Source organism: Uloborus diversus, chromosome 3, assembly GCF_026930045.1.
Source record: "Uloborus diversus isolate 005 chromosome 3, Udiv.v.3.1, whole genome shotgun sequence".
Lineage (NCBI taxonomy): Eukaryota > Metazoa > Arthropoda > Arachnida > Araneae > Uloboridae > Uloborus > Uloborus diversus.
The window spans coordinates 90,831,805-90,855,148 of record NC_072733.1 but is presented as its reverse complement, the minus strand read 5'-3'; the positions used below and the strand labels follow the sequence as shown (position 1 = coordinate 90,855,148).

Below are 23,344 nucleotides of genomic sequence, written 5' to 3'. Positions count from 1 at the left end.
TTAGCATGAAACGTGATAGACAGAAATTTAAAAAAAAAAAATCCTCTTATGTTTGAAGAAAGTAAGAAAAAAGAGAGAGAACGTTACTACCAAAGAAAGGCTAGTGGAAAAATTAAATGTGTTCAAGAAATGAATGAACGTGAAAAAAGAAAAATAAGAAAACTTTGGAAAGAAAAAGCAAGGAAATATCGTAAACAAAGAAAGTTGGGAGGAACTGAAGAATTAATTATAGATATACTTCCAAGCACCTCTTCTCAATTGGATAATAGTAACAGTGCCAAGGAAAACAAGAATTCTGGAATTTTGAGAGGAAAAAAAAAATAAGAAAAAAACGTTATAAACTAAAGAAGAAGATAGAGGAATTAGAAGAGAAAAACAAAAAGTTAAATACTAGACTTGAAAAATATAAAAAAAGATTCAGCAGATCTCAGAAAAGTGAGGAAAAGAAAAATGAATCACCACGAGAAAAAGTTCGAAGAGAATTGAATAGTAAAGATAGAAAAAGCAAATCCAATGTGTTTAGAAAATTATTGTTTGTTGAAGCTATTGGCAGACAAGTACAAACTAACTTTAAAAGCCAAAAATCTCACAAAGTGAAAAAGACAATGCTACAAGTTTTGTCTGGTAAAATTATGAAAAAGTATCTACTACTCAATAAGGTAAAAAATAATAACCTCAATCAAAATGCTTAGCAATTATGGTAATAAAACTTACAAAACTGTGTCAAAAAGAGATTTCACAGAAGAAACACAGCTAAATGTTCAGAAATTTCTAGAATCTGACAAAGCAACTCGCTTGTGCCCAGGGAAAAAGAAACAATTACAAGAGGAAAAAAAAAGCGAGTTATTTAAATGATACTCTGTATAATTTCTATAAAATGTTTATAAAGGAATGCCCACAACATCAAACTCTTAGTTATCAAACTTTTTGTCGTCTCCGACATTTTTGGATCTTATTTCCGAAAGTTTCCGATCGGGAGACATGTTTATGCGAAATTCACGAAACCATAAAGCTTTTAATAGTAAAACTACATAGTCTTGTTATTATAAATGAAAAAAATATATCTCAAGTTCTTAAAGCAACATGCTGTGATCCTCAGAGAGAACTTTGCCTAAATCGTAAATGTGATGCCTGCAAGTTAAAAGAAATTAAAATAAATGACTTTCAAGATGAACCTGTGCTACTTCCAAAATGGGTTAACAAAAAAGTTACTATGAAGATTAAAGGTGAAACAAAAATTTTCCATAGAACCATGAAAGTGGATATTGAGCGTACAAAAAAAAGAATTAGTGAAATTATTTTTTTCTGATATCATCAAATTTTTTAATCATACATCTAACATTGCACACCAATATCAAATGATTTCAGATATAAAAACAAATTTGAAAAGGAATGAAATCCTAATGCATATTGATTTTTCCGAAAATTACATATGTAAGTTTCACAGAGAAATGAATCAGCCCACTTTGGTGGTTCAAAGCCACAGGTAACTATACATACTTGTGTTGTATATTGTCATAAAGATATATAAAGAAAGTCCGTCTTCGTATGGAACAATCAGTGCATTGACTATTGTATCCCCTCCGCGGACGAGGTGGGATTTAAAATAGTTGAAATCTTTTTAAAAATAAAATAGAAAACTTAACCACTAGTATAGGGACATAATTTATAAACAAACAAAAACATTTATGCAATTTTTATTATTTTTTACTTAGTTTTGTTAAAAGAATTTTTTTGGTCTATTTGCACCTTTTCTGTGAGAATGACCCATATATATATATATATATATATATATATATATATATATATATATATATATATATATATATATATATATATATATATATATATATATATATATATATATATATATATATATATATATATAATATATATATATATATATATATATATATATATATATATATATATATATATATATATATATATATATGGGGAAAGGCAACTACCTGCTCTATTATTTAACCAAACTTTCAGAGCAAGGAGCCAGTTTATGTTTCTGTGGTGACAGATTGTTTGTTTTAGCAGATGCTGATGTACTTTTATCACTGTATTCTTCGTGTAAAAACATATTTTAAACTAACTATTTGCGAAATTTTATTATTGCAAACCATTATAAACATTCACGTAAATTTATGTTAATGTTTAAATTTTGTAATTAAATAAAAAATTCTTTTTTTCTTTGAAAGTTAGTTCTAAGTTAGATGTGGGGCACTTGTGAACTCAACATGTAGGGGTAAAGGTGAACAGCTCCCATATCCTCTCCGTAAATATAAATATTAGTGTAGGCTTATTATAAGTGTTAAAAGAGATGTAGAGATTTATAATTATTGTTTTGCTGCAATCAGTTTCTAAATTTATCGTCAATTATTATTACAAAATCATTAATTGTTTATTTTATTATTATTATTATTTTTAATTCGTTAATTACTAAAAAGTTGGCTAAAAATTTAGAGGTATATAATATTTGCACGGAAAATAAAGACAAAATATTTTCAATCAACTAAAAAGTGAAGTTTACAAAATTTTTAAATTCATCATCACATTCTGTATGAAGCTTCAATATAAAAAGAATATACGCTATATGATAAAATATTCTATGTATTGTTTAGTAGACTTATACGATTTTTTCTTGTCGATCTATTGATTAGAACATGCTATGAAGCTTTAAAATTTGACATTGAGCAGAGTTCCGTAATTCGGAAAAATATATTTTCTTAATAACAGTTACTGTGCAATTCAAACTGACAGTATAGGTTACAAGACCTTGAATGTAATTAGTGTATACGTATATGCTTCATTATAACGAGTTTTTCGTCGAAATTTGATGCTCGTCCTGCATTTTTCAATTGTGTTCACTTCTGCCCCAAGCTTGTTCACATCTGCCCCCCTATAGGGACCCAGGTGAACAATTGAAGACATTTTTTAAAAATTCCATTAAGTATAGAAAGATCTGAAAAAATTTTCTTTTAAAAAATCTGAAAAAATTCCATGGCACAAAGAAAAGACTATTTAATCATGGAAACCCTTTTTCTGTGAGAAATTAAAATTATTTTCTGAGAAATTAAGAAATGAAAAAAAATGTTCACATTTGCCCTTTTTCCCCTATATATATATATATATATATATATATATATATATATATATATATAGAGAGAGAGAGAGAGAGAGATATATATATATATATATATATGTGTGTGTGTGTGTGTGTGTGTGTGTGTGTGTGTGTGTGTGTGTGTGAGTTACATGAAAAACATTTCAAATAAAAATTCAGTTAAATTGTAAGAATTTACCGAAAATATACTGTAGAGTCAGCGCAAAGAAGCTGAAAACAAAATTAATACAAACATATTCAAGAAAAACAAGAGATAGAAAAAGCCGATTTACAAAAATACAAAGCTTGGAAGGAGATAAAATGAAATACGTAAATTAGTCTAGTGGTTTATGAATTTTCTGTACACTGATTACGTAGCTCACTCGTCGGTTTGAAACAGCTGCATACCTTTGAGCTACTTTATTTCTGTTTTAATCCATTGTATTCAATCTTTACGATCATCATATTTTTCTATCATAGCAAATTCTTTTTGATTAAGATCAAATAAAATTTCAAAATACGAAGTATTTTAAACAGTTGAAGAATATTTAAAAGAAAAAAATAAAACCTTACATCTACGAATGTTCCAGAAAGTCTATACGTTTGTCCTGGTGGTCGGTCACGAGGTTGATAGCGGTAAAACTCCACGTGATTCTTGTACCATTTAACAGAGTATAAATCATCTCCTTCTAAATCAAAGTCACATTTGAGCCACACAGAATGTCCTACTTGTACCGCTCCAGTACAGAAATGTTTAGAAACCTTAAAGCTCGACATTCTGTAAAAGAAAAATAACCACAATTTCAGTCATTTTATTTCAATATAAAAGTCAAAGTGAGAGAATAGGACAATAGAATTTTTTTTTTTTTTTTTTTTTTTTTTTTTTTTTTTGCATTTTGCATTTTGCATTTTGGAAATGAATTTTAAAAAAAAAAGGAATCAAACTTTAAAAAAAATAACTTGAGTTCACTAAAACACTCTTTGGAAATCCACATCAATTCCATATTGTCAAATAAATGTATTGTCGCCTCAGAGCAAACAGTAAAACGTCTTATTCCAGGAATAACAGTAAGAAATCCTACTGTTGCTCTGAGGCGAGGATATGTATTGTGCGTTCATGAGGAGAAGAGACTTCGGAACGCCTTCCCGAAAGCAAAGCTAAGTTTAGCGCGGGGGTGATCGCTACCGCTTTCAATTGAGACAACCCTAAATTTGGCGGGCATTTAAATTTGTAAAAATGTCTTTGTGTTCTTTCCTTTCGTTTCTAGCTTCGCGTAATTGTCGCCTACGGGGAATCTATACTTTTTAAACTGAAAATTTCAGAACAAAAATATTGTATTTACAAAAAAAAATAAGGTATTTTATTTTCCGAATGAAACATTTCTATTAAGGATAGGCTTTCTGAATTTTGAACGATATCCTTTTAAACAGTAACGTTCTATATTCGAAATTACAAGTGCGCTGACGAAAAAAAGGGGGGGGGGGCAGGAAAACTTCATTGCCACACAGACTGTGGCATTGAATGCGTTCGTTTAATTTTAAATGCGTTCGTTTTAATTAAGGGTTGCGTTCGTTTTGAAGACTGAATATCTCTCTCCATTTCCCTCTCCCTCTTCTTGAGGAGGGGGGGGTGACTCAGTAGCTCTTACGGGTTGGGTCTTTTTGATGCATCTGTATGGATTGTACAAAATTTCAGATCATATAGAGCGGATATACAGTCAGTAGATCTACAGTAGCAGTTATTTTTGAAAAATGATGAAAACATTATTCGAACAAAAGTTGCCCCCCCCCTCCCCCCCAGCAAAAAAAAACCTTGGTTGAACCAAAGGCGGGGACTCGGCAATTGTTCCAGAAAGGATTTACACGTGAGAAATAAAAGTAAATGAGAAAACAATAAAAAATCAATCTGAAATATTTAAAGCAATTGACTATTAAAATCAAGGCTATTTCCTTAAGTATTACATGAATATTAATGTTTAGAAATATGTAATATTTTGCGATGCGTTATAAAAAGTGTCTTTGGTTTGAATCCTGTGGTAAAATTATAGGTTCATCGGTTGGACCGGCTTAAGAGATGACGACTACCCCCAGGACGAGTATTTTCAAGGCGGGGGGGGGGGGGAGATAACCAACTTCGTTTCTGGGGGGGGGGCAGAAACAAAGTTAGTTATAACACTTCAGTACAGAGTAGCCTAACGTAAACACGGATTTTCACCTTAGCCTCTCCCCTCGTCACATCTCACGCAATGTTCGATGAACATATTGCTATAACGAACGCTTTTATTTGGACCAAAATATGTGAAGTCATATTTCTTATAATCCCCTCCTTCCCTCTTGAGACTAACTGTCCGAAGTTCATGAACCCCGAACCCTCTCTCCCTACCCCTTTCAAGAGTGACATCATTTGTGAACGACGCCTTAGGTTTGCTCTAAGTCACCAAAATCGCAAGTAACAATATATTTAATAAAGAATCATATCGCACTCCGGCAAGAAAAGTGACACAATTCAAAATCTGGGAAAACCGTACCGGCTATTGATTTAAAATCTAAATTTAGTGCTTTTTCTCGACACAAAAACCGCAAAGTTAGCTCACCTAAATGGTGCGGGGGGGGGGTAGAAACGATTTCATCAATAATGACACATCATTAAAATTTCATAATTTGGAAGAATATTTTTCGAGCTTAAAGTATGCATTATATGTATCTATACTTCAAAAACTAATTAATAAACATCACATAATAAGTTGACTGCGCATATTGTAATGTTTGAGACTAAATCACTTAAAATTACTATTGCGTCAAATCTTAATTTTCTCCATTGCTGTTTTTTTTTTCTTGTGGTTGAGACAGTTTCCTTGCCAGTGTGGGATATGTTGAACAACTGAATAGGTTGACTTATAGCAACGTTTCTTGATAAAAATAACGCACTTTACATTCAGAGCCAAGGACGGATCCAGAAACTATTCAAGGAGGGGGGCGATTGATTTCACACCCTTACCCTTTTATAAATTCGCAAACCTCCGCCCCCCCCCCCTTCCAACACCATGAAAGATCGTCTCATTTCAGTTATTTTGGGAAGGGGAGGGAATTCCTTTTCTACAAAATTGCGGAGGAGTGTACCAAACCCCATCCCTTACCTTAACGCCATCAAAGATGTCCCATTAAAGTTCCTCTTTTTTTTTGGGGGGGGGGGAGGACTTCAATTTTCCAAACTTTCCTGAGAAGAGCCCTTGAACCCTATAACCCTATTTAATATCATATAAAATCTTCTAAAATTGAGTTTTTGGAACTTTGAAATACTTCCTATACAAAGTTCAGATCTCTATCAGTAATGCGTTAAGAATAAGATATGTGCTACACTTTCATTTTCCAGACAGCAAGAGCTTCGTCAAACTATTGAAGATAGGCTAAAACAATTTTCAACTTCAGTATCAAAGACAATGCCGTGGAAGAGTTCTGCATCTCGACTCAAGGAAGGGGCGGTCGCCCCATCGCCCCTCCCTTGTTCGGATCTGTATTAGAATACGGGCAACAAACTTTTGCCTATTTTATGATCCCCACACGTAACGCTGTTCTGTAAAAGTACTGGAAGAACTGAATTACTTTTAGAGTAATCGAAAAAACTTGAATAAAAAAAAGCATGTATACTTTTTCGTATTTACAAAAATAAATAGGTTAAAACAGTAACATAAAACGTTGTTTCAGGCACTTATTCAATTATTCTGTAGATAACCATATTGGCATGTGAAAAGCTTTAATTTTTGCTTTGTTCCTTTTTTCAATTCTGAAGAATAAAAGCCATATTGGAAAAAAAAATAGTACTAAAGTATTGAAATGTGTCACACAGAGTGCAACTTACCTACTGAGGCTTCCAAAATTGTTCGTTGGCTTCAAATGTGTATGGTTAAAAATGAAGTGCCTAGGAATCGAAATAGTAGTTCAATACGTTTTTCATAAGTAGTTCAATACTTTTTCATACTGTCTCTACATGATTACATCAATTCAACATTTTTTTAAACAAAATATTGACTGTTTGAAATGGGCCAAAAATGAGGTGACAGAGAAATATTTTCAGAAAAATTCGAAATTAAAGTTATCGTCTGTCGTTTTCTTTCTTTTTTTTTTGTTATTTTTTCAATGCGGTGATAGTTAAAAAATCTTTTGCCATTAAATTTTTGCTTGTTCACTTTACAAATCTAAGTATTATTTTAAAAATGACTCGTATTCGCAAAGTAACAACAAACAAAATTCGAAACCGCATTAATTCTTCATTATATTCGAAGTAAAACAGTTCGAAATATTGCAAAAGTAGTTCATTTATCCCTAAGCACTGTGTAATATTTAATAAACGCTTTAAAGAAGAAAATTGGATCGAAAATAAGGCGAGAAATGGTTGACCAGCAAAGTTAACAATATGCGATTAGAGATTTATAATTAGAATACCTATGAAAAACCCACGTTTGAGAGCTGTGAAAGTTTCAGCAGAATAGAAGGAAAAATTTTCCTTCCAATTTCACCTGCAACTGTTCATCGTGTTTTCAGAAAATGTTTACTTAGCGTGAAAGACAAAAAGGTTAGGATTTCCTTCGCAAAATCAATGATAAATTAACCCAAAACGTATAGAAATACACTGCAAATCTTAAAATACTTTTAGGTCGAACAAATGTCTTAGTAGCACACCTTTTTTTTTTTTCGGGAAAGAAGGTGGGAGGTAATTTCTTAGAAAATTATAGAACACTTGTCTTCTTACAGCGCGATAACGATGGCCAATTGCAATCTTTCTCAGTGTTGGTCTGAAGCCTCATCCCCAAAAGACGCATTTAGAATCTTCCGATACCACGTGTTGGGGGCGTGGCCAAGTCTCAACTAGTGAAAAACGGACAATAGTAGTGTGTATACTCGTGTAAAGATCGATCCATACTGATCCTTAAATTTTTAAGCAAAATATTAGTAATAATAAATAGTCGTGTAAAACGCTTTTATTTCTATTTTTTCCGATTTCTATTACTAATGCATTTTAACCGACTACAAAAGGAGGCGGTTATCAGTTCATACTATATGATATTTTTATTTTTTTAAACTGTCCACTCAAAGCGTATCACCTAGTGAATCGAGTCTGATAATCATTTTTTAATGGATAGGGGATGGCTCAATTTAGGTCCCATTACTTTGACGATATTTGTTCAATATAAAAAATGTTGTGGGTACAAAAAGCTGTCAATTTCATACATTTTTTTTTTGTCCACTCACAGCGTCTAAACCAATGAACCAATTTTAATGATTTTTTTTTTAATGGATAGTTGATATTTCAGCTTAGGTTCCATTACTTTGTTTGAAGATATTTGTTCATTAAGAAAAAAGTTATGGGTAAAAAAACAGTCAATTTCATGCAATTTACCTATTAAAAAATGATTAAATATGAACAGTGGCGGATCCAGACAATGAATTTGGGAGGGGATTTTTTTTAGAAATTACGTTCATCAAGGGTGTACAAAATTTATTATGTTTTTGAAATTACAGTAGAATCTCATTTAGCAGACCCTCGTTCGTCCGGATCAAAGTTTCTGAAAAAACCTTTTTATCGTAACATCAATTACAATTTTAACCCGCGAGCAATCGCGTTGGGTCTGAGAGACCCGCTCTGTCAAAAACTAAAGCGTAGAATTCCCCCCTTTCGTTGAAAGTGGTCCAAGTCCGAAGTAGCTGTAGTCAAGGTCAACCACTTTCTGAAGGTTGATAATTGCACATTGTAGAATTTCACGTTTGTAGGTATTTTTGATGTTAGGGTCTAGCAGACCCGACGCGCCTGCTCGTGCATTCAGTCCCAATTTTTTCTTTTTTGCTGTTTTTGAGTTTAGAAAGTAAAATGAAGCGCTACTTGTCTTATAAGGATGAAATGAAAAGACTTGAAGATATGCTTAGAGATATACCAACCGATGAGGAATCAATAAATGAAGAGGATGAAGAAATAAATGATGATGAAATCTTTAGCGAGCACAATTCTTCTTCAGAGGATGATCTTGATTCTGATGAAGATTTATATGAAAGCACAGACATTTTGTCTCAAAACTGCTACGTTGGCAAAGACGGCACAAAATGGAGCAAAATTAAAAACCGTCAAAATGTAAGAATCCCTTCTCACAATGTTATTCTAAAATTACCAGGAAACATTGGTGATGCAAAAAAAGTTTCTTCCGTATTAGATTCCTGGCAGCTGCTGATTGATGATAGTATCCTATTGAATATCGTAGCTTGCACAAATAAATTTATAGAGACTATAGCACATAATTTTGACAGAGATCGTGATGCCAAAGAAACTTCAATAATAGAAATTAAAGCACTGATTGGTCTTTTGTACTTTGGAGGCCTTCACAAATCCTCGCATGTGAATGTCAAAGATCTCTGGGCTACGGATGGAACAGGCCTGGACATTTTCCATCGAACCATGTCTCAGAAGCGTTTTTTGTTCCTATTACGATGCTTACGTTTTGATGATATTACAGACCGTGCCGAGAGAAAACAGGCAGACAAACTCGCACCAATAAGAGGTATGTTTGAAAGTTTTGTAAGCAACTGCCAAAATTGCTATACTGTGGGTGAATACATAACAATTGATGAAAAACTTGAAGCTTTCAGAGGACGATGCAGTTTTCGTCAATACATCCCCAACAAACCTGCCAAATACGGCATAAAAGTATTTGCTCTTGTAGATTCCAGAACCTTTTATACTTGGAATTTAGAAATTTATGCGGGTAAACAACCTGATGGCCCGTATAAGACAAATAATTCTGGTGATGAAATCGTAAAGAGACTAACAGAAAAACTCGCAAATTCTGGAAGAAACCTAACCGTTGATAACTGGTACACAAGCTATAATTTGGCCAAGGACCTACTAAAGAAAAAAATTACGCTTGTGGGAACAATTAGAAAAAATAAACGAGAATTACCCAAGGAGTTTATCACAGGAAAAAATAGAGAAGTACATTCCTCTTTGTTCGGCTTCCAGAAACACATGACATTAGTTTCGTATGTTCCCAAAAAGAATAAATGTGTAAATGTCATCTCAACAATGCACTATGATGATTCAATAGATCCATCAACTGGAGATGCAAAAAAGCCTGAGATCATAACCTTTTACAATCTTACGAAGGGAGCTGTTGATGTCGTAGATGAAATGTCTGCAAACTTTTCTACTGCACGAATTAGTAAAAGATGGCCAATGGTGGTGTTTTTTTCTGTTCTAAACACAGCGGCTATAAATGCTCGTGTGCTCTTATTATCAGCCAAAAGCCAAACAGCAGTCAAAAGTCGACGACATTTTTTGAAAGAACTTGCTTTGGAGCTGATAAAAGAACAAATTCAAGAGAGAAGCACGCAACTATCACTTCCTCGAAAACTGAGGCAACAGCTCATCGAGCACTGTTCTCCCAGTCAGGATAGTGAGCCACCAAAAAAACTACAAAAATGTAGCCAAAAGAAAAGATGCCACATCTGCCCAAGCAAAAAGGACAGAAAATCTGCAATTTGCTGTACCAGGTGTAATAAAAATATCTGCAGCGAGCACACGATTTATATTTGCAAGGAATGTGAATAAACTGTAAGTATTTTCTGTAAATATTTATTTGTATTACGTTCATACAGTGATCATTTTCTCATTAAAATTGCATCAATTGTGGTTTAAAATGTTTTTGTTAGTATTATTTTACAAAAACAGGTAACCGTTGTCTGGGAGACCCACCGCGCGTTCTAACGTATGTAGTTATAGCGCGCGTTTTCCCGGGTTAAATTACGCTAGCAATAACATAGCTACAATACGCCAAACATTCGCTTTTTCTTTCGTTAAATGGATAGCTCCTGTACAGATTTTACAATAAATTACGGTGCTCTATAAAAGAGACGGTCCTCCAAAACTACCGTCAAAAATCGAATTTTAGGCTTTTTTTTTTTTTTTTTGGTAACGTAAGTGGAAGACAGGGAATACTGATTTTCTCTCGAATTTTTTTGAAAATTGAAGTTACTGGTGACGTTAAGGAGTCGGGGACCAAGTTGGGGAATGAGCACAGAAGATTCTCTTCTGGAAATGTTTTAGAAATGTAGTCTCTATAAAAAGGCAATTTTTAAGTTATACGTGGCGATATTAGGAAAGGGTGTGGGCATCGGGGTTTACTCTCAAAAGTTTTGCAGAGCAAAAGAACGAAAAGTGAAGTTTTAAGCTTTCTTTGGTCTCTTAAGGAGGTCATGACGCCCTTTTGGCACCATGCTTGGACTCTTATCGATACACTTAAATTTTGCCACCCGAAGCAAGGATCCTTATTGGCTTACTCCTGATCCGGCAGTGGCTCAGAATCAAGGTATTTTAGAGTATTTTTGTGTAAAGATTTCCCTGGCTGTGATAATTTTTGGCCATTTACTGAACCGTCTTTGATAGAGTGGTTTAGTTGTGACATTAATTACACAGTCATCTGAGACAAAACCCTCAGAATTATCTAGGGTTTCGGAAAGTGTCCGTTCTTCTAGTTCGTGGATCCGCCCCCGCCCAATAATAACCCATTGTTGCAAAAGTTTGTTACCATGTAACGGTAATATTAATAGTTATTTTTATGAGAATGTGTTGAATGAAGGCTTCTCTGAAGCATGCATCAAGTTTATTCCCCGTCATTGTGCTATAGGGGGGGGGGCAAACTTAACCTGAAAGCGAATCACCTATGCCAATAATAGATATTGAGGCTAAGTAAGGAGATGTGGGATCGCGTCACAAGTAACTTATGAAACTAGGGGGCTATCGCCCCCTGCTCGCTATCGCTCGCCAACCCCCGGAACTGCTTACGCAGTTCCCTGTGGATCGCTTCGCGATCCATGCTCGCTTCGCTCGCTCGCTGTATGCCAATACATTAGCCTAGCTAAAATTTTCCGTAAAAATTAAAGTTGGTAATTGCATTTAGGTCACCATCCATTTAACCAATATGAAAATTACGTTCATAATGTTAATTTGTCTGCTTTAGCCAGATTTTCGACAGTTTAACTTTGCTGTATGTAAGATGACTGCCTTGGCAATGTGCACAACTTTACCATTATAGATACAAAAGTGTCTGTCATTGCTTTGGAGAGATTGCACTTCTACCTGTTGGTCCGCGGAAGGTATTTTATTTCCCTTCTACCACCCATTGGAAAACCAATGAAGGCATTCCCCTATCCGCCACCTGGGGACGCGCCCTCTAGGGGTTACAGGCTCCCCCGAGGGATGTATTTACATTATTTACACTCTTATATATTTACATATTTACACTCTTATATATTCTAATCTGAGAAAACTTCCTCATATACACAATTAAAAATGTCCCGTTTGGGAGCCACAACTGACACTGCTTCAAAAGATCTTGTTCTTGATAATGCCACATAGAGCTGGCCATGACTAAAAACAGGCTCAGAGAGCACCAAACATATTTTCTCAAACGTTTGTCCTTCTTGTTGTTATTCTGAATCCTTGCCACGTCACGAACAAAAATTGGTTTAACTAAAAACGCGAAAACTCGCCAAGGCTACTTTGCTTGCACAATACTAAAACTACTATAACCCTAAACAAATTTGGCGAAACCTTTCAGCTGAGAATAAAAGGAATAAAGTAAATTCTTTCTCGGTTATTCATTTTGAACTGAACTGTCGTACTGAAGCAGAGAATAGACGACGCTCAAAGCGCCTACGCGTTCAAAACAACATTGCCGATGAACATGATTGTGGAGCAATGTGTGAAGAATGCGAATTTTGTGGTGCTCTTTATTGGCAGAAAGAGCGTAATACTGCAAATAAATATACTAAATGTTGCCATGACGGAAAGGTGCGGTTACCGGCATTGTGTGACGCACCTGATCTGTTGAAGGAACTGCTGACTGAAAATTCCCCAGCCGCTAAAAATTATCGGCAGCGAATCAGAGAATACAACTCTGGAAATGGCTCGTCTTAAATTGGATTCAAGAACGGTTTCCTGCCTTCTTTGAGCTTTTCTTTGCTGATTAAGGTTGAAATGGGCCACAGCCCGACTCAAACTCATCTCAAAAAAAAAAAAAGTTCGTTGAGTATTCTGTGATTCAAGATTTCAAAACAACGTAGAAGTTTGTTTACATGATTTATCGGCGAAGTGTTGCCAACAGAGGTTTAGAAATTCACCCCTTCATTTGCCGGCACGTAAGAGAATTATATATATAGATATTAGTGAAATATTATGTTGTGAAATATTAATTAGTTTGTTAAACCGTTTTATTTAAATGGTTATAATTAAATTAGCATACATATGAGGGAAACAAGGACAATTTTTTAAAGCCAATCGCTAAAAGTTTAACACTAGAACGACTGACATTTTCTGTATACCTAGAAAGACTGAAGGGGCCAGTGTGGCCCCTACCCGTTTATGGAGTGAATTCTTTTAAAAATTCTTCCTGAGGGAGTCCACATGCCTGATACACCTTCTTTCATGACTAAATAAAAACTTAGTACTTAATTATTTTTAGTTTTTCTATCTATACTGGGCAAAAGGTTGAATTAGTTTTCCTTTCTAAGAGCAATGGCCACCGTTAGGATGGTAAGCAGTCGGTAATGTTTATAGCATTTGGATAGCCAATCGGCTGCATAAAGAGGAAGTTACAGGTTAAACTAGAGTGAATGGAATTTTTTTTATGCTACAACAATTAGGAGAAAGGAAAAAAAATAAATTTTTTAATTGTCAAAATGCTTAGAGGCGAGGCCACTGTGGCCCCTCCCGTCTTTCTAGGTATAAGGATCAAGATTAACAGTACAATGAGGCGAATGATTAAATGATTAAACAAGCATTCAAATAGTGTCATATAATGAAAAGTCAGAAAATTCCATTAAGTTCCGTTAGATATTATTTGAGTTATTAAACAACAAACTATGCGATGTGCCACACAGCCCCCTCCGTCTTTCTAGTGTTAAGAGGCATGTTTATAGTTTTTTTTTTTTTTTTAGTATGGATTACACAAAAAAAAAGAAAATAATTTTAAAAAAATGACTTCAAAATTGCTCTAAAAAGTGAAAAATAATTTTTTTCTTTGAAAACCATCCATAATACTTTTAATCGTAGTTTTTAAAGTTGGCGCAAAATGTATAGCTAAAATCATTAGTAGCCATAATTCAACTAGACAACTATCAATTTAACTGGGTCCAGTTTCTTCTATACCACTCGCATACATTATGCATTGATAACAGCATATTTGAGTAACGGTATAAATGATTCGTTCCTAACTAAGGATGATTTTCTTAAAAACTATGAGCGAAGTATGGTTACACATGATTTTACTTTTTGTTTTTGCGCCAACTTGAAAAATTACGTTTAAAAGTATTATCGATGGTTTTCAAAGATTAGAATTATTTTTCACCTTTTAGAGCAATTTTGTGAAGTCGGTTTTTTTTTTTTTTTCAAAACTATTTTCCTTTGTTACAGTGAAAAGTCCGTAAAAAAATTGAAAAAGATTTTTCTTTCATATTCATATGTTGAACCATATTTACGTATCGAAATCTCTTGATTAAAATTTTGAACGTTTATGAAACGCCCACCTTTTATGAAACGATTTGATTTTTCCGTGACTGTAATATAAGTTAAAATTGTTGGCTGTGCCTGTGGATTATCGATAGATGCCTGTACTCTGAGCAATCCAATTACTGAGCAATCCAAAAGGATATATAAGAGTTAGAGAGCGGATAAAGGAATTGAAGTTATGAGCACTTCTAAACTATGTTGGAAAGTCTGAAATGTTATCAAAGGATTTAAATTAAAAGTTTGAATCAGAACTGAATTCAATGAAAAACTTAATACTAAAACTTCGTATATCATAAATCAAAACAACAAATAAAACACAATTGTATTCAAAAACTCACACGACACGGGAGGACGGGGCAGGATTCGCAATAGGTAGCAGTAAATGATCCATCAAATAATCACACTGGAGTTCCCATCTTTCACCCCCGGGGCATGTTGAGTTTAGGGTGCAAGTTTTTTACCTTAACTAAGGGTGCAATTTTGGTTCCCGGTTGGGTGCCGCTGGTGCTACAAGCGCTTCACTCCCGAAAGGTGCCAAATGCAACCTGTAGTTTTAACAGTGTTGGATATCATTTTTTGCCTCTGAATTGGAGTTGAAAACACATATTTCTAAAAAAAATTTGTTGATTGAAAAATTGAGAAACGAGTTTATGAATATATATATACATATACAGAGGGTGTTCCGTTTTAACCTGCAAGACCTTTATTTTCGCAACCGTTAGTCCTAGATGTACACTTCCAATTGCAAAAATGTCCAAAATCAAATGCAGAGTTAAGATATTGAAAGTTTGAAGTAAAAATAAAAATGAGTCAAAAAATACAAAATGTAACTTTTTATACAAGCCCCAGGTCCCCTAACTTATGTTTAGGAAGAAAATCACCATTGAAAACTATTATTGACACAAAAAATATTAACATTTGTTCGACCAAAACTCACGGAGATACAGTAAAACCTGTAAAGTTGATCACCCTTGTAAGTTGACCACCTGTCTATGTTGACCGCTTTTGTCAGGAACGGAATTAGTCCTATCTTATATATTGAAAGAAAACCTCTGTAACTTGGCCACCCCTCTATCTTGACCACCTGTCTATCTTGACCATTAATGTACAACAAATTTGTTTTGGAGTATTGTAAAAAACCCTTTGTAAGTTGATCACTTGGTTTATTTTTTAAAACTTTCTTCAGCAATTATTTTATATTTTATTATTTATTTATTTACCTTTTTTTTTTTTTGATAGCATTCCAAGAAAATTTTTAATGCTTTTACTAACTAAATAAAACCGCAGCATAAAGCTTATGCTGCTCTTTATTCTCCAAACTTGTTTTTCATTCGTTGTTCTATTTAAAATAGCCTACTCTCTGTTCAAAGAAAAAAGGTGTCAGTACAAAAGTGCAAAATCTTTTCTTTCAGTTGTAATATGTTGTGGCAACACTGGAATTGTGCTAAAGAGCAGGCCCGGATCTATAAATTTTGGGCACCCTGGCAACAAAATATGTTGGGCTTTTCCCTAGTAGCTAGCAGTGTCTATTTGTAAAGTTAACTAGTCTTAGTGCTAGGGGTTTTTTTTTTTTTTTTTCAATTTCTAGAGCCGTTAACCGTAAACCCCCTTAAGGACGTGAACACCCACACTACGGGGCCTGCTAAAGAGTTAAGTTACATATTTCTGGTGCAAGGGATTAAGAGATAGGACATTTTAATTTTGCCTTTATTAACTGGGAGAGTCGAGCTTGTTGCTCCTTTTTGCTATAAGGCTTCAAAAAGAAAGTTAACTGGACTTGAGGTTAATAAAAAGTAAGAAATATGAAAATTAATTGAGAAGGGAGAAAGTCAGAGAAAATTAGCTGGGCACATATGGAATTTCTAGAATTAGTGTCTTATATGGTTGAAAACAAGAAAAAATGACAAAAATATTTGAATAGTATTTTTAATTAGTGTTTCATAATGTTAAACAATGAAAGTGAGTTGAACAGAAAGAGTAAGGTTGAATTCGTCAAAAAAGGAATACATGGTGCAAGATATGACAAAAAATAAAAAAATAAAAATCATTACAGCCCTTTGTAAGTTGACCACCTGTCTAAGTTGACCGCCAAAGTACTGCACCGCGAGTGGCCAACTTACACAGGTTTCACTGTATTCCAGTTCAAACTTTAAGGGGCCATACAGAAGATGAGATTGGAACTTATCGCTCTTTCAGAAGAATGACAGGTCGTCAAAGTAAGAAAAACAAGTGTATTTATATTTTTTTATTGCTATTCCAGAATAAATGCAAATAGTATGCCGTGATACGCAAAAACACGCTACAAAAACTCGAACAAGTTGAAAAACCACATTCTATGCTCACATAAATTTTAAACCCATGTTTTCCAAACGTTATATAAATTGTTTGAGTATTTATCTGAGATAAATTTATCGGAATTTCTCTAAAAGTCATAGTTTCATACTTTACTTTCGCAATTTCAGCGCTGCAAGCATATAAACTCCAATAGCTCCGAAAGTTGTCTAAACCGTTTATAATTAGTCGAGAAATAATGAGTACATCCCGCTATTAATCACCTCCATTTCTGATTCTCAGTGACTTGACGGTATTATTAGTTTAACTAGCTCTATTTGGATCAGCAGTTCGTCCATTATTCAGAGACAGCGCATCGAGATCTGAATCATTGTATTTTTTCCTGCAACACCACATATCATTACTCAGTATTTAAATGAGTTTAATCACTGAAATTGGTTGATTATTCATTCACCCTAGCGAAATTTTTAAGGAAAAAAGTTATCTTTTTCTTATCTATCGCGTGATTTTTTTCCCTCAGGCGTTTTATGTAGGTGTGCCTACATAATTACAATTGATATTTTATTCATGTTAACTGCTGTTAGAAAGAAGAAAAAAGAAATGTCTTTAAATATAATGTGATACAATGAACTCATTATAGTCCTAAATATAACTATCAAGCCCATGCTGGAAATATTTAATTTTATCTTAATAAAGACATTTTTTAAATAAATTCTGAGAGAAAAATAATAAGCAAATAAGCGAAGAAATATATTAATTGTTATGCGCACGCTCCGACTTATCCGAAGTTTCAGGCCGCCCAGGCGACTAAAAAACATCTTGGCAACTAGTTCTTTCATAAAGAGATTTCATTTTTTTAAGCCAGTGATTTATCTATTTTTGTGTTGCCTCCAATTTTCCAAATAAAGTGATATTTTAAAAGCCGAATAATACTGATGTTTTTAAAAAAATATTTTTGCAGTCACCCATGTTGTTTTTTCTTTTGAGCAGTGTATTATTAACGTCCGAAATATGTATAAACTGTTGCAAAGAAAATTAGCAAAGTTAGTAGTTCAAAATTGAAATCAGAAGCAGTATTTCATTCATCGATTAAGTTCCAGAAGTTCCTCATTTACAGGAAAAATACAGGTGCCTGTATGCATACAGTTGTATTCTTGTAATGTATCGATATCTCTTAAAGCATTCAAAACTAATCAAAGAAATTTTATTTTGTTTGAGTCTTAAATTATTAATTTGTCTTTTTTTTTTTTTTTAATTTTCACTAATTCTGCTGAAATGTATGCGCATTGTATCAAGTGCAATGCATAAGGGAAAGTTCGGATCAATGGGACAGCGGGTGGAATGGGACAGTTGAATTTATTCCGAAAATGAAATGCAAAAAAAAAAAAATAATAATAATATTGGCTTATCCAGTAGAAGACACAGATTCTGTCTTTGGAGTCGTAGGCGTTAGGTTTGAAGTACAAACATCAGAGTATCTCTTTAGATTCTTAAATTAGTAATCGGTCCTTTTAAATTATTTTGCTGAAATTCATGTGCATGTTTTAAAGCGCAATGCATAACAGAAAGTTAGAAGTAATGAGAGCGTGTGAAATGGGACAACTGCATTTATAGCAAAATAAAATGCAAAAAAAAAAACAACCCAAGTTTGTTACGTAAAAGCTGCAGATAAGAATCGAGCATCAGTCAAAGCTGCTCCATTGGTTAGACAGTTAGAAATACATTTTTAAATTTTGTTTAATATTTAGCTGTCCCAATCCTCCCGCTATCCCATTCCTTTCAATCATCCCCCTGTCTAAATAATATCTATAAAAAGAGTTGAACAAATAAGCAAATTAAGTATAACTGTACATGCCGTTGAATGATAGGCTGCATTGAACTGACATACGCTTAACCGAATCTCCGCCTAAACGGGCCGTACTTAATTTAAATATGAAAATCAAAAATCAAATTTAAAAAAAATAAAATAAAATAAAATAAATTTCGTAATTTTGTGTTATAATTACAAAATAAAAAATTAACTAAAAAAAGGGAACATTGTTACTAGGGATGTGACATCGATGTCGATGTTTTGGAAACATCGATGTTTTTGTTAAAACATCGATATTTTTAACATCGATGTTTTTCTTTCGATGTTTTTGGACCATCGATGTTTTGGTTTCGATATTTTTTCGATGTTGATGTTCTTGCATTTAAATTGAAAATTATCATAAAATTTGCTCCAATTTTCTCGCTAGGCAATTAAGTTTACTAATGGAGTTGCCAAAAAAACCGTTTTTTTTTTTTTTTTTTTTTTTTTTTTTTTGCACCCATCTTATAAGATCAACTTTTCTGTATAGAGGATACTACAAGATAATAAAAGATTAACTAGAGAGTGAGGAAGAGGTCAGAGCTATTGAAAGAACGTAATACTGGTAGTCTGGTGCCTGAACTTGCAGTCTGTTTCAAGGTTCCAGTTCTTAAACTAAAGGGATATCCTCTACGTTACTAGGGTGAAAATTATAACTGGTAAGAGAGAGTTGGTAAAAGTTGCTTTAAAGTGTTTGATAGTGATGGCAATTTCTGTTCCATCAGAAAGAGACGTTTCTCTGACTGGTGGGATAGTCTGCGAAAAGAGAAATGCGTTTCTGGGGGACAAAGTAAACAAACTTCTTTTTCTCCAAACTGTCAACACCAATATTCGGGGTTACTTATCGACTTCCCCCAACAAGTTGTCCCTCTATTACTTACAATTTGTGTTTAATTATTAACTAACAGTACAACACATATTTCTTGCTCTTAAAAATAATTGTTAGATTTCATTTTGTATTTTTAAAATAATTAGCACAACTTCTCATCATTAAACTGACGGTAAGTGCTATGATACAATTTTCTTATTATTATTTTTTTGATGTAAATTTAGTTTCATTCAGTTTGAAAATATTTCCTTATTACTATAACTAGTTGTATTAATCGGTGTTTGTCTTATTATCAATTTTTGCCCTACTATAATACCAAGATATTGCGAAATTATTCTTATTAAATTATATTCATGATTTGAGGTTCAGTATTTTCAATATATTTGTCGGATACGTATTCTTTTGTATTGCGTAAATTAGTGTAGTATATTTAAAAATGTATGTTCTACATTGATAAAAAGATCGATGTTTTAAAACATCGATGTTTTTTTGTCGATGTATCAATACCATCGATGTTTTAATTTCTAACATCGATGTTTCGCCATTGATGTCGCACCTCTAACTGTTACTAGTACACTAAACATTGTACATTAAACATTTTTTTATTTAAGAAAAATATTAACCTTTTTTTTCTAAATAAAAAAATAATAATAAAAGGGTCTATGAGATAGTTAACGATGACCATGACCCCGATATCCATGACAATGTAACCCCTGTCATGTCAATTAAAGGCATTAGAAATGGCATTATGGTATGTGTAACAATAGTTGCCCCATTAATATGATGCTTATTAAAAAAAATAATGCCAAAATTATGCTACAAATTCTCGAACTTCCACCCTTCAGCAGAAAGAAGAAATGAGTGAATCCTAAAACGTTATTCTGAATGATGTATGTAAAAACCTTTCTTAATAAATGTTCTCACTTCGGAAATGCTGATTTAAATTATTGTTTACTATTTAATTGCTTTGCAGTTTAAAAACAAATGCATTCATGAATAATATGTACCTTATTTTGCCATTATCCGGTTTAAACAGAATTTATTTTAACCAAATTATGCACGATCCCATTCGAGTCAGTTAAACGGGAGTCTACTGTAGTTGCTGTTAAACTTGTCTAACATTTTTTTTTTAATTTATTATCGCCACATAAAATGCAGTAAAAAATATTTTGTTTTTGCATATATTTTATGACAATTGTTTATTTATCCTCAATTATTTTTCAAGCTGAGGAATTCATTTTCAGGAAAAATTCAAGCTTCATTAGGGAATCTGAGAGGAATTCATGAACCGAATTTGAGCTGCAAAGCCTCAAACCCGATGGAATATGTAATTTGTTGATAATATAATTTAAAGATAAATTTTAGATCGCTTTTAGCTTGAACTATATCGAATCATTTGATGACGTGTTTAAGAGCTTCAAACAACGGATTCAAAACGAAGTTATACAATTCTGATAATAAAGGAATGTATAATGAAATGTCGTATCTCAGAAACCGCTCTGAGCAATGTCGGCGCTTTCTTTTAAGTGAAATTTATATGAACTTAATTTTTCTATTTTATGTAAATTGTATTTAATAAAACAATACTCGGTAATTATTCACTTCTTTTGGCCGTCGAATATATTTTACGATACATAATACAGGCGTCCTTCGTATAACACGGTTAACTCTTTCCGTGTAGTATCAAAACCGTGTTATACGATACTTTTTTAAAAATAACTTTTTAACTTATTTTTTTGCACTAATTAATCATGTACATAGTAAAAATCATGTCGATATGTACCGTGTTATATCGAAACCGTGTTATACGAGACTTAGAAATAATTTAAATCAAGGGATGTGTACCGTGTTATATCGAAACCAAGTTTCATAAAAACAAAGTAAAAACCTATTAGAGTTTTCAGCAATCAACAGAATGTATTAAACAAAAATAAAATTCCATCTTGTTTAAAGATAACATTCGTGTTATATCTAAACTATGAAGTATAAAAATGAAGTATAAATACTACCATGAAGTGAGTTTCGTACCGCGTAATATCGAAGCCGTGATACAATAATCGCAAATTTGGTACCGTGTAATATCGAAACCGTGTTGTACAATTATCCTGTTATACAAGAGACGCCTGTATACTTATTTTGCACATATTTTTGTCAGATAAATTGTTTGAATGTTGTAAAAAAACATCGCTTGAGAATTAAAAGAAATCGCACCCTGATTTTTTGAATTTTTTTTTAGTCATTTTGACGGTTTTGAAAACATGATAAGGGATCTTCTTATAATTTCACACATAATTTTAAGTTAGCTAACATTCGTTTACACTTTGTTTAGGATTTTTTTTTTTTTTTTTTTTTTTGAAATTGGTTTATAATTTCACACATAATTTTAGGTAACATTCGTTTACAACCTGTTTAGGTTTTTTTTTTTAATTGCTACAATAAAAGAGACTAGGTAAATTTTTTGCTGCCAAATTAAATTTATCGGTTTTGGAAGAGCAATTACCTTTAAGTATTACTACATTTAAAAGTACGTTTCATAATACACGGTGTCAAAAAATCATTTTGTTTCACTTTCTATCATTTAAGATTATCGAATTATGTTGTCAAGGTAAACAAAACATTTCCCTTGTTATCATTTAAAAGAGCAATAATATGCTTAGCTAAAAATAGAATTCATATAGTATACGTGAGAGAAAGAAATGAAGAGCTATGCCACACCAAAAGCGTGCACATAAAAGAAAAATCATCTACCCTAACTATGGTAAAGAACCACAGATTCCTAAATAAGTTTTATACAAAGCTCGGTGTCGAAAATTCCTATCTTAAGTAAGTTGCGAGGACTTTCAGGCACGCTATGTTTGCATTTCGCTTTTAATTGAATTAAAAGCGGCGGAACGTATTTCGTTGACGGTGTTGTCACGCGATTTCTGATGACGTCACATTTGGCCATTGGCTTATCACAAGAACTAGCATTCGCTTCTGCAGTGCTTCGGTCGTATTAACAAAGATTTCCTTTTAAATGCTAATATTGTCATGTAATCATATTTGAAATTAGTATGAGAAGTCATTGACAAACTGCGTGGTATTGTGATAACAGTCAATAGCATCCGATCAAGAAAAGCCTTCCACTTACAATTTTAATAAAGGCATGTGGCATCGACTGAGGAAAATATTTTTTAATAACTTAATTGAACTCAAAAAAAAAAAAAAATAGCGCTCTTAATATGATATAGTTTGGATATAAAAGGTTAACCTAAATAGAAAATTGATTTTAAGTCATTGAGACAAACAAATACTTCCGTTTTAGATGTTTGTGCTATACTGCCATGTGCAGGTAAACGGCAGTATCTGCTGAAATGAGTTTTCTAGATATTTGAAGAAATGTGTTTTGCATTCAATACTAACAATTGGAAAATGTTGGAATTAGACGTTTTTTTCGCGCCTCTTTTTTCAGCGGAAACCAAATAAGCGAGCTTGTACAATAAAGATAACGTACAATAGATGACAAAAATGCAAAAAGATGAAAAAATAAAAATTTGCACTTACTGCCCTTTACCTGCACACGGCAGTATATATGTACAATTATAAGCTGAAGTCTGATGACATGTAATGTTTCTATGAATAAACGCAAGACAAGATGGCTGTGTTTTTTTTAAAAATGGTGAAATATTTAGTTCTATTCTAACAATTGGATGATAAGATATAACAATT

General features: G+C 33.0%; 2 protein-coding genes across 2 annotated transcripts in view; one reads left to right on the top strand and one right to left on the bottom strand.

The window, feature by feature from the left end:
- The window catches only part of LOC129218844 (uncharacterized), a 130,425-nt gene extending 126,533 nt beyond the window's left edge, over nucleotides 1–3,892 (bottom strand). Inside the window, exon 1 of the mRNA XM_054853166.1 lies at nucleotides 3,689–3,892. Within this exon, the coding sequence (XP_054709141.1) occupies nucleotides 3,689–3,892 (204 nt within the window). The remainder of the gene's footprint in view (nucleotides 1–3,688) is intronic.
- A 5,089-nt stretch (nucleotides 3,893–8,981) lies between these two features.
- Nucleotides 8,982–10,709, top strand: LOC129218843 (piggyBac transposable element-derived protein 4-like). The gene has a single exon (XM_054853164.1). The coding sequence runs from the start codon at nucleotides 8,982–8,984 to the stop codon at nucleotides 10,707–10,709; it is 1,728 nt and encodes a 575-aa protein (XP_054709139.1).
- Nucleotides 10,710–23,344: the final 12,635 nt, after the last annotated feature.

Bases quoted from the DNA above. Each gene is read 5' to 3' on its own strand.
- LOC129218843 (XM_054853164.1), top strand. From the start codon at position 8,982: ATGAAGCGCTACTTGTCTTATAAGGATGAAATGAAAAGACTTGAAGAT.